Below are 12,839 nucleotides of genomic sequence, written 5' to 3'. Positions count from 1 at the left end.
CAGAGCTTTACAAATACTGCAAAATAACCTTGATAAGAAATTACCTCTCTAAAGCAGGTCAATATTGAACTTTCTCCTCTCACAGTCCCTTACTCCAAGACACTACAGCCTCATTTTTTTTTCCCAGCCTCACAGACTCCAACATGTAGGATGACAAAAGTCTCTCTCTTGGTTTGAGTTTAATATTCCTGTCTCAGTGGTTTGCTCCTGCTGGCTGACAGCCAGAGGTCAAATCTCCTCTACGAAGGCAAGAAAATGTTGAAGTCCATTGTGCTGGTTCAAGATTTTTTTTGAATCCCAATTTCTTATTCATTGTTCTATTTCTGAATCAAGTCCAAAAATCTAGTCAATTGAGCACAAAATAGAATGGCCACCATTATCCTCTCCTAATACCCTTTTCCTGTATGCAGCTCTGAAGGAGAAATTAAAATCACTTTATTCTTTTCTCCAGTTTCCTCAGGAAAGAACAGATTTCATTTGAGATGCTTTGCAGATACCTTTACTCCACATCGTAAAGGGATGGGGTTTGTAAAGTTTGCTTCGTGCTAAGGGTGTTTTGGGTTCCATTTTAATACACTGGAATGAAGGCCATGCTTCCTCAGTGAAGAAAAGGCAGTCACAATTTTCACCAGAAACTAACTCTACTCCGCTCTGGTGAGACCCCACCTGGAGTACTGCATCCAGTTCTGGAGCCTCTATTACAAGAGGGATCTGGAGGTGCTGGAAGGTGTCCAGAGAAGGGCCACCAGGATGAGCACAGGGCTGGAGCTCCTCTGCTATGAGGACAGACTGAAAGAGTTGGGGCCGTTCAGTCTGGAGAAGAGAAGGCTCTGAGGTGACCTTCTTGTAGCCTTCCAATATCTGAAGGGGGCTACAAGAAAGCTGGGGAGGGACTTTTTAGGCTATCAGGTAGTGACAGGACTAGGGGGAATGGAACAAAGCTGGAAGTGGGGAGATTCAGACTGGATGTGAGGAAGAAGTTCTTCCCCACGAGAGCGGTGAGAGCCTGGAATGGGTTGTCCAGGGAGGTGGTTGAGGCCCCATCCCTGGAGGTGTTTGCAGCCAGGCTGGATGAGGCTCTGGCCAGCCTGATGTAGTGTGAGGTGTCCCTGCCTATGGCAGGGGGGTTGGAACTGGATGATCCTTGTGGTCCCTTCCAACCCTGACTGATTCTGTGATTCTATGATAGTTTGTAATGATGCTCAAATTAGGGTCCCTCCTGCAGAACAGCTGAACAGCTGGCTGAACTCAGGCAGGTTTCATTGTTCTGCCACACACCAAAATGACCACAATAAACACACAGAGGCTTTGTCAGTACAGCCCTGCAGGAGCTTACAGGGCAGGAAAGAAGGTCTGCTTTCATTTCTTAAAAACTAATGCTCTGCCCTTGTCAACTTTAACCTTCAATGTTGTGCTTTTCTGACGAGGGCTCTTCTGCAGGCTGATAGCTTTAAGTGGTTCTAAGGCAGCCAGCAGCACTTTATTTAGTACTGTGGTGCATAAATTCAAAGGTATTATGCATGACACCCAACTTAAGGAAAAAAACCTGTAGGTGAACTCTTGCCCTTACTGAATCAATGGAGAAAACCCTTCCATCTTCACTAGAGTCAGGGTTTCATGTCTCTTTAGAAGCCACATTGTTCAGAGCAATTTGTTGAGAGTAATTTGGGTGTTTTTTGCAGAAATTATCTTTACAACGGGATCCAAAGTCAATGAAATTAAATCACTGTTGATTGATTCCCACTCTGAAAAAGACTCAACTAAACATGAATCTTGAGTCCAGAAATCTTGAGCCCTGGTGGACCTTTCACATTTAAGGACCCACTTACCATGCAGCACTATGGAGCAATCACCTTCAAGCAAATGGAATAGCATGTACCTATGTAGGAACATGAGGTACTGCATATCTCATGGTTTTAGGTCTTTTAAAAAGATAGATATTATCTCCTTTTCCCTTTTCTCACAGGAAATTTTGGCAAGGATGACTTACGGGTTTTAAAGTGACACTCAGGGCTAGAACAAACACCAAAATAAATCCATGCTGGTTAGAGCTATCTAAATAATGCTTTGTCATTCAACAGCATTCATTAAAATTCTACTTTAATCGATTTTTAAATTAACTTTCTGGATAAATGTACCTCTCAGTAGGTCCACAATGGACAAATGACACACCAAGCTTGTACCCTGCTGTTTTCAACCTGTGTACATGCAATACATAACACAGATAAATATAAATACACACATAAAACTACACATTCTGTGCTTTTTCCACTACAAAAAAAAAATTCAGTGAATTGGGAAACTGTGACACTGCAGACAAGAACAAGTTGTTTCCCTGAGCCACCCTAAACTGGCAAGCTAATGTAAATAATTGAAGAGAAATATAAAAATACCATCTCAACAGTTCACTTTGGAGCAGCAAGATGATAAACAGACCTTCAAGAGGCAGTTCACAACCAACAAGCCATTCGACAGCTGGAGCTGACAGAGGCTATATATTGCTTTAGAGGTGAAATGTTTGGTCTCCAGTGGGGAGTATGAAGGGCTGCAAGCTGTGATTAACCCTGCAAAGATGCTGGTGAGCTGATGGGGAGATCTGGCAGCAAAATCAGCAGAGGCTGAGCTAAACTGGGAGCTGCCTGAGCACTGAATCTTTTGGTCTGCAGAATGGCAAGAGGAGCCTTTTGCCTGTGGGACATGAGTATGATGAAGACTGCTTCTTTCCCTGGTTTCTTCCCACTCCTCAGGGATCCTTCATCAATCATACACAAAGTACTGCTGACCCAGAAAGATTTTACTGTGCTGCACCACAGAACAGTGAATAAATTGTGATTAATATTGATGTAACCAAGATAAATTAAAATATTAGGAAGTTCAGATTCTTCCAAGAAAAGAAATCAAATCTCTTGGAGTAGCAGCCAAGTTTTTCTTGTGTTCTACTCAACAACCATGGTTTGTTAAATGGTTGTATGGAGGAACATGCTGTATTATGGATTCCAGCCAAGAAAAACTGCACCATGCATCTCCATCAGAAACAGCGCTGAAGATGACACGGCACTTGGACCTAGTGAAGCAATAGGCAAATCTTAAACAGCTATTACTGGAAGAAAAGGCATCATTAAAAACCAGGAAAGGATTCATAAAAAAGCCCAACCTAAAAATCAGGTGTATTCAGGTTTTCTCAAACCAGCACCTCTGCAGAAGCATAGCCTCGAGGGAGGTGATTCTCCCCCTCTACTCCACTCTGGTGAGACCCCACCTGCAGTACTGCATCCAGTTTTGGAGCCCCTAGCACAAGAAGGATATGATCATGCTGGAACATGTCCAGAGAAGGGCCACCAGGATGAGCAGAGGGCTGGAGCAACTCTGCTATGGAGACAGACTGAGAAAGTTGGGGCTAATCAGTCTGGAGAGAAGGTGGCTCTGAGGAGACCTTCTTGTGGCCTTCCAATATCTGAAGGGGGCTACAAGAAAGCTGGGGAGGGACTTTTTAGGGTGTCAGGGAGTGATAGGACAAGGGGAATGGAGCAAAAATAGAAATGCATAGATTCAGATTTGATGTTAGGAAGAAGTTATTCACCATGAGGGTGGTGAGACACTGGAACAGGTTGCCCAGGGAGGTGGTGGAGGCCAGGCTCTGAACAACCTGATGTAGTGTGAGGTGTCCCTGCCCATGGCAGGGGTGTTGGAACTGGATGACCCTTGAGGTCCCTTCCAGTCCCCGCAATTCTATAAGCTACAATTTTTACAGCGCTGTTTCACTTTGGAAATGGTTTCCTGTTATGTGGAGGCCACAGCAGCACATTCAGTGCCCCACAGTTGTGATTTTAGAGGCAGGACATGCTGGTCCCAGCACTGTCTTGCCCAGCTGGCAACTAGGGATGCCACCTCCCCACAGAGACAGCGGTCACCAGTGGGCACCTGAACTGCCCTAGCAACCAGGTCACTCATAGCATTCGTAAGGTAGTCACTGCTTCAAGGGAAAAATGTGACCCTCAAAGTTCCCATCTACCCTGCCCTAGTGAGGCTTCATCTGGAGTACTGTGTCCTGTTATGGGCTTCCCAGTTCAAGAGAGACAGGGAGCTACCAGAGGGAGTCTAACAGTGGGCAACAAAGATGACAACGGGAACTGGAGCATCTCTCTTATGAGAAGAGCCCTGGGGCTGTTTACCATGGAAAAGAGAAGGCTGAGAGGAGATCTGATCAATGTTTACAAATACCTTAAGGGTGGGTGTCAAGAAGATGAAGCCAGTCTTTTTTTCACTGGTGGCCAGTGATAGGACAAGGGGCAATGGATACAAACTGGAACACAGGAAGTTCCACCTCAACATGAGGAAAAACTTTAATGTGAGGATGACAAGAGCACTGGAACAGGCTGCCCAGAGAGATTCTGGAGTCTCCTTCTCCGGACACATTCAAAACCCACTGGGACATGTTCCTATGAGACCTGCCCTATAAGTAGTCCTGCTTTGCAGGGGGGCTGGACTTCATCTCCAGAGGTCCCTTCCAACCCCTAGCATTCCGTGATTCTGTGATTTTTCTAAGGAAAGCTACACTACAAGCAAAATCCCTCCCTCTATATCTCTCCTGCTGTGCAGACGTGTATGCCCTGATCCTGCACAATAGGTTCACATCTAATTAGATCCCAGAGGCAGGTGGGATTTCTGGAGTGAAAGACATGCAGCATTTTGCAGGATCTAATTATAAATCTTTAAGGGCTCAAGAAATAAAACCACATTATCCCAGATATTTCTATTAGACATATATCACAATTAAATATTATTGTAACTCTGTACATTTATCGTAGAATCATCGAGGTTGGAAGAGACCTCCAAGATCATCCAGTTCAACCTATCACCCAGCCCTACCCCATCAACCAGACCATGGCACTAAGTGCCTCATCCAGGCTTCTCTTGAACATCCAGGGATGGTGATTCCACCACCTCCCTGGGCAGCACATTCCAATAGCAAATCTCTCTCCATGTGAAGAACTTCCTCCTGCTATCCAGCCTAGACCTCCCCTGGCACAACTTGAGACTGTGTCCTCTTGTTCTGCTGCTGGTTGCCTGGGAGAAGAGACCAAACCCCACCTGGCTACAGCCTCCCTTCAGGTAGTTGCAGACAGCAATGAGGTCACCCCTGAGCCTCCTCTTCTCCAGCCTAAACAACACCCAGTTTAAAAAGTAAATTGCTTTTATTTGGGAAAACACTACATCTTCCTCTGCCCTCTTCATATTTGATTAAACTAGACTCAATTTTGGGACAAGGTGGAAGCAAATATGCTCTAGATAGAAATCTCCATTATGATGTACCTCACATCATCACCTAATGACACAATAGATGCCAGTAGCAGTAAATATCAATCACAAACGAGCCGACACAGGCTCCAAAAGTTCTGATGTACAAAGTGAAAAAGACACTCAAAAAGATTTGTTGATGAGATTATTTTAGTGCTTTGCTCTGCTATTTCTAAAACTGCTTTCAAAGCAGAATGCTTTTGAGCACCTGCATCATTTACCTGCAGCATTTCCTCAGCCAGGAGATGCTCCAATGCTGCTAATGGCAAAGAGCCAAATTCAGGAACAACCAAGCAGTTTAACAGCTGCCATCCCCATCACTCACCATTGCTGCCCAGAAGCTGGAAGGATGGGAAGATGGATAAACCTTTGCTATAACACAGTAATTGCCAAGACTGACCTCTTTTTGATTATTCACTGGATATTTCAAACAGAAGATCTGTGGTTTGACTCATAGTTGTGAAAGCAACTAAATGACTCCCTGGATTCTGAGAGTTTCCAAAAGAAACAAGGAAAAAAATCTTAACCTCAAACTCCACTAAAATGTTTACTTTGGGTTTAGGTTGGGTTTTTGTTTGTTTGGGTTTTTTTAAAGACCCTATGAAGACAGGCTGAAAGAATTGGGGCTGTTCAGCCTGGAGAAGAGAAGGCTCTGGGGAGACCTTAGAGCTACATTTCAATATCTGGAGGGGATCTACAGGAAGTCTGTGGAAGGACTGTTTAGAAGGGCTTGTAGTGGTAGGACATGGGGTAATGGTTTGAAACCAGAGCAGAGCAGATTTAGGTTGGACATCAGGAGGAAGTTCTGCACAATGAGAGTGGTGAAATACTGGAACAGGTTGCCCAGGGATCTGGTTGAGGTCCATCCCTGAAGATATTCAAGATCAGACTTGATGTGGAACCTGAACAGCCTGATCTAGTTGGAGGTGTCCCTGCTGAATAAAGGGGAGGTTGGCCAAGATGACCTTTGAGGGACTGCATCCAACTCATTGCAATCTGTAAATTGTACTCCCACATGATCATTGTTGCCTCTGAAAGCCTCAGATAAGCCAGTACCAACAGGTAAGATTTTTTTAGAAAACTACTTCAGTCTTCCTCTCTGTTCTTTTGACATAAAATACTTAAGATCATTATTTAAGGAAGATCCAGGAGCACTGAGCATAATTTGCTTTCTTGCATTTTGTGAAACCATTTACATAGCATCTCATCCATACAAAACTCAGTATCTCCAAAGACACAATTTTATTGGCAGTAGTTTAGAACAATGCAAACACTAATTAGGCTAACCCCTAAAAATTAGGCTAACCCCCTAAAATTCTGCTGTACCCAAGAAACTTTCTGCTACTGGCAACAAGATTCTTTAAAAAACAAAACAAAACAAAACAAAGCAAACTAAACCAACCAACTCCTTCCTGACCAAGGTACTATTCAAATTGTTGAGATGACCAGAACCTTTCTACCACTCTTATAAACACTGATTATAATTATGGTTTGAGTTGCAATTAGAATGATCACCTCTTAAGGAGCTAAGAAAAGCTAAGCAAAAATTTCATTTAGTAAGCAAATGAAATTCTCTGTCAGGAACTTCCCAATCGAGAATAAGGACATTTTATTTAAAGCTACCCTAACAAGATCACAGAAAAACTTCACTCCAAGTGACAAATCTGATTGCCCATGGTTAAAAAATTAAGGACAGAAAACAGAAGAGTTACTGTGAAGTCAGGGAGACAGTGACTCACCAGAAGATGGCAATCCTCCTAGGCTCACTGTGAATAATTGCTGTCTTGTTTACATTAATAAAACTAAGCTGAAGAAGAGAGAAGTGTCTGCTCTGAATTCACTAGAAGATAGGTAAACAGAAAAAGAAGATAAAAAATGGCCTCAAAAAGTTGAGGTTAAAAGGTTTTTGACAACCAAAGGAAGGTAATACGTGAATTAGTTTGTCAGTAAGACTAGTTAAGGGAAAAAAAAAAACTCAAAAAATGATTACAACTTGAAATTAATACGTGGGATAGTACATTGTGGTACTTAGGGGACATGGTTTAGCACCAGACTTGGTAGAGTTAGAGAATGGTTGGACTCAATGACCTTAAAGGGATTTTTTCTAATGAAAGCAATTCTAGGATCTTAAGATTTTTTTCTGATTCTCCCCTGTAATATCTCCTATTTCCTAGGGAATGAAACCCAAGAATTAGAGAGGGACTGTTTATGAAGGCCTGCAGTAATAGGATGAGGGGCAATGGTTTGAAATTAGAGAAGAGTAGATTTAGATGGGATATGAGGAACAAGTTCTTTACCATGAGAGTGGTTGAACACTGGAACAGGTTGTCCAGCGAGGTGGTTGAAGCCCCTTCCCTGCAGATATTTAAAGTGAGGCTTGACAGGGCTCTGGGTGACCTGATCTAGTTGAGGATGTCCCTGCTCACTGCTGGGGGGGGTTAGACAGAAAGAAACCAATCCTGTTCCAAAACGAAGCAGAAGTACCATTTTGGAAGAAAAATTGTTGAGAATATATAATTTTTCTTTTAGATTTAAGTTTGGGTTGTTTTGGGTTTTTTTTGTTTTTTTTTTTTTTTTTGCAAGGGAATTTAAGACAGAATAAACTTCTTAGACTTAATTAATTTAAGACCATTAACAGAAATCAATTTAACTGAAGCTTTTTGTAGTGTTTCATGTGCTCAGGAAAAGATTACATGGAGCACAAGATGGACTGTGAATGGAAAATGCTGAATGCTCCCAGTGTGCACAAGCAACTTTAACAGTTCTCCTGTCTAGGAGAATGAACAATTTACTTAAAATGTGAAAAGAGGATCCTGTCTTGATGTCAAGAGGCATGACAAAAACTCTCTGGTTAAGCCTTTGCTTGCATCAGAAACCAGACCCATCTCCATCTCCAAGGAGACAAGCTGATTATTTACACATGGTCCTGTGTCTAGCCAGGACATTTGCTTCTGGAGAAGACCAGAAACTAGAAAATGTAGGATGCTTCCAAAACACACAAAACATACCTGCCTCAGCAAGAAAGGCAGCAAAGAGATGGGAGATTAACTCCTTGGGGGGCAGATATTGTTTGTAAAATTATTTCAATAGTGCTATTTACAGGCCAGTTGCATGACAGCAGTGGAGGCACAAGCCAGCTTCTCAGAAATATGCCTCACATCACTCCAGAAGGTCCAACTGGTTAAGGTACCTAAAATTCAGGTAATCCATAGGAGTTCCTTCCATGTCTCAAATTCATTCACCTGTGGGTAAGTCACTAAATTTAAATGTTAGGTACCAGCACCTCCAGCCTCCATCCCTCTTGGAAACAGTCTCCTCTTCCTCTGAGATCCTAAGCATTTATTAGTTTGTAAACTAGAAAACACACTTTTGGAGCAGCTGGCTATTACTTCTGCAGGTATAAAGACATTCTTCCCACTTTGAGATGCCAATATAAAGCTGAAACTACTCTAAAATGGCAAGGCTGAAAAGTGGAGCTCCGCTGAGGCTGCTAATGTGGACAGGGAACTTGAAAATCCATGCTTAGCACGGAAAGACTAAATCAAGGCTGAGCAGAAAACAACATTAAAAGGAGACCACAAAAGCAAGCCCAAATAGGTCAACTCTGACAAGGTTTTGGAGAAACTGTCACATGAGCTTTGTACTTTTCATGCAATTCCTGGGGCACAGACTGGCTTCCCAGGAGGTTTAGTTTCTTTACATAGAATTATAGAATGGTCTGGGTTGCAAGTGATCTCTGAAGGTCATCTAGTCCAAACCCCTCTGCAGTCAGCAAGAGCATCCTCAACTAGATCAGGTTGCCCAGAGCCCTGTCAAGCTCACTGAGTATTTCCAGGGATGGGCCCTAACCACCTCCCTGGGCAAACTGTTCCAGTGTTCCACGACCTTAATGGTAAAGAACCTGTGATTGAGGAAAAACGTAGCATCTTTCTATATTTTTACACTGGTCACCATAATTTACAACAACATGAAAACAGACATTCCAAAGGAATTTACAGTCCAGGACTGGTAAAAGCATCTTTTTACCTCCCTTGAAACTCAATTAGTAAGGCACAGCTTGCTTTATGTATTAAACAGAAAGGTTATGATCTGTCTCCTGGGAAGCACCAATTCAAAACTCATTTCTAGTGCATGTTTCACATGCAGAATTAGGATCCTTGTCAAGCACAATGAGGCATCTCTTCAAGAAATTCCCATCCAAAGAAATTACTGAACTCAAGAAGCTGGATGTAATAATTTTCCCCTTTCCCCTCCTTCTCCTTCTGTTTTACAGCCTGGCTGCATCAAGAGAACCATAGCCAGCAGGTCGAGGGAGGTGATTCTCTCCCTCTACTCCGCTCTGCTGAGATTCCACCTGGAGTACTGCATCCAGTTCTGGAACCCCTTGTACAAGAAGGATCTGGATGTGCTGGAAAGTGTCCAGAGAAGGGCCATGAGGATGATCAGAGGGCTGGAGCTCCTCTCCTATGAGGATAGATTGAGAGATTTGGGGCTATTCAGTCTGGAGAAGAGAAAGCTCTGAGGAGACCTTCTTGTGGCCTTCCAGTATCTGAAGGGGGCCTACAGGAAAGCTGGGGAGGGACTTTTTAGGGTGTCAGGGAGTGATAGGGCTAGGGGGAATGGAGCAAAACTAGAAATGGGTAGATTCAGATTGGATGTTAGGAAGAAGTTTTTCATCATGAGGGTGGTGAGACACTGGCACAGGTTGCCCAGGGAGGTAGTGGAAGCCTCATCCCTGGAGGTTTTCAAGGCCAGGCTGGATGTGGCTCTGAGCAACCTGCTGTAGTGTGAGGTGTCCCTGCCCATGGCAGGGGGGTTGGAACTGGATGATCCTTGAGGTCCCTTCCAACCCTCACAATTCTATGATTCTATGATGCCATGGATATGAAGCTCTACACTGCCTCTTAAGCAAGTGATATATAAGGAAACATTTGTTGCTTATTGACAACATTCAATGCTTGACTGTGTGGCTGCATAAATCACTTTGCTTACAAGAATTACATGAATTAGATGACACAGATTTCCCAAAACTGACATTTTTACAGTGTTTCAATCTTTGCAGAAGCTGACAGATGTTGCGGGAAGATAACTACTTCAGCATTCCACAAGGTGGCATGGTTCACTTTGCTGAAAGACAGCATTGCTCAGTGCCATTCAGGAAATTCCATTTTTCCACTTAATATAAATTTTTTTTCAGATATACTGGCCACTGTCATGATAGGATTAAAAATCTCTAAAACATCTCTAACAAGGTTCATTTTAACAAAATCTTCCAACACAGAGTTTAACATGTTAAAAAACCCTTCCTTCTCTTATGCGGAAAGAAGAAAAAGTATCTGTGCTTGGGACCAAACAGAAATAAGCTTCAATTCAATGTAGTTAAGGCACATTGTGTGGCAGAGGAGAGCCTATGGGGGTAAAAAGTCTGATTTTCCAAGTTTCAGGTCATCAGTTTCAAATCCCAACAGGTTCTTTCAGTCTCATAATATTTTGGGTAAAACAGGTTAGCAAGGAATCCACCCGCACCACCCTCCACCATCCCTTTCCCATCAATGTGAGAATTAAAGACCTCAGAGCATTCACCACAGGTGAAGATTTTCCTTGCTGTTTCTAGACCACTTCCTATCCCTGAGATTTGGGCACACAGCAGCTGCTTGTCCTCTCCTCAGGGCCGAGGGAGGTGCACTGAACAGCCTCTCTTGCTGCAAAGCAACATCAAATCTGCTGAGCTTCACCAGCAGGACCACATACACAACCACTGTTGCCTCTGCACAGCATCCCCACCAGCCAATGACAACTGCCAGGTGAGGTGCTTTGACTCAAGTAACTGAAAAGAAACCCAACCAACCAGACACAAACTCCCAAACATGTGTAGTTTCTCCTCTTTTTCTTGTCTTGCTCCTCTCAAGCCACTTCTGTGACTTTCAGTGCTCCACTGAAGCACACGCTGATAGCATGGTTTTGCCTGAACAGGAGAAACAAGCCAGCTGTGCTAGACAAAAAAAAAGTACAAGCTTTTGGCTCTGAACCATTTCACAAAGGCTGCAGGGGTATCAGTCCCATGAATTTTGAAATTTAAACAACAAGCCAGAGAGGGAAGGGGGATGAGGACACACAGGTCACTCATCCACACAAACACTGCCATAAGGGCTTCTAATTCCACCCAGTGCAAACCAGCAGGTGAAGGAGTCAGACATATCAAAATACTGCCTCCCTATAATGTCTTTCCATACCATAAGGCTTATCATGAACAGGAGAGCTTGCTGGTTCTGAGCACTGGTGCCTAATGCTCATCACTCTGCCAACTCCATTTACTGTGTTCAGAATTCAGAGCCTCTCATTGTAACCAGCACAGCTGAAAGCCTTGTTTTTCACTTGCCAGCCTGCCAAGCAAAACACATTTATTCACATCTGATTTAAACATCACAAGCCAAATAATCAAGATGACAAAGGAGTTTAAGTACCCAGATCAGTCTGTTTTCTATCCTAAAATGTATCATTAATGCTATTCTAATTATTAACTTCATTACATACTATCTTCCTGCATATAAGTAGCTTCTGATCCTGTCAGTCACTGCATGTGTATGGCACAGCCAAAACAATTATTTAAATCACTTGGGATTTCCAATTATAGAGATTCACATACAGCCTTAAAAATAGATGTAGGCACAAGGCAAAGCTATCAACAAAACAAGGCTGGAGGTATGTCTACAAGCATTCAAAAACCTTTTGCTGCTTCTTTCTCCCCAGTAATCTTAGAATACAACAGTAGAGGCTCTGATTCATTTATGGTGCTTGTTCACATAATGGTGTTGTTTTCCTCTACGAATTTATCCTCAAACCAGGTAGCATTATCTGTTCCAAAATACAAAGTTCTTCCTTCTAAAAAAGAACTTCCTGGTTACTAGCTCTGAGTTCAAGAAACCACATAAACAAGGAAGAATACTTTGAAAAGGGACAAACTTGAGAATAAAGAGCAAATTCCATCACTGAATGCCCCAGGAAGTTATTCAGCCATAGTAAACAACAGAGGCCTCTCTCACACAGGACAGAAAACTCACTCAGTTGTGCAAGGGATAAGTTATTACAGTTGGACAGTAGAATCTTGAGCTGTAACATTCAATTTCTTGGCTTCTGTGATTTTAAAGTCAGTCACACTTTCCTAACCAAACTGAATGAAGCTTTAAATCTGCAAATTCCTTTAATGGAACTGGTCTTGCATGGTCAGCTTACACTGTGTCAGGAGTACAGTTCATTTCAAACCACAGGGGACATTCTGCACCTTGAAAGTTATGGTTACAACTGCACATTTTTAATTGCTAGCACACTGTGGATCTTCTTACAGACCTTGGATTCTGGATCACTGTTGATGCTACAAGAATCATCATCATCAGATTGTGGACCATTTCTGTAAAGAAAAAAAAAAAGATATAAAAATTACAGCACAAGACAAAAACACAGAATCACAGAATGCCAGGTTGGAAGGGACATCAAGGATCATCTGCTCCAACCCTTCTAGGTGATAGTGTAGCTGAAATGAG

The 12,839-nt window shown here is 42.8% G+C and overlaps 1 protein-coding gene across 7 annotated transcripts in view; it reads right to left on the bottom strand.

Moving 5' to 3' along the window:
• APBB2 (amyloid beta precursor protein binding family B member 2) overlaps window positions 1-12,839 on the bottom strand; it is a 107,741-nt gene that overhangs the window by 54,131 nt on the left and 40,771 nt on the right. For all 7 annotated transcript variants that reach the window (XM_054382861.1, XM_054382859.1, XM_054382864.1 and 4 more), the window contains one exon: window positions 12,646-12,706. In XM_054382861.1, the coding sequence (XP_054238836.1) occupies window positions 12,646-12,706 (61 nt within the window). The remainder of the gene's footprint in view (window positions 1-12,645; window positions 12,707-12,839) is intronic.

Source organism: Indicator indicator, chromosome 8 (genome assembly GCF_027791375.1).
Source record: "Indicator indicator isolate 239-I01 chromosome 8, UM_Iind_1.1, whole genome shotgun sequence".
NCBI lineage: Eukaryota > Metazoa > Chordata > Aves > Piciformes > Indicatoridae > Indicator > Indicator indicator.
Note: the sequence above shows the minus strand (reverse complement) of the source record. Positions and strands in the feature narration are given on the sequence as shown.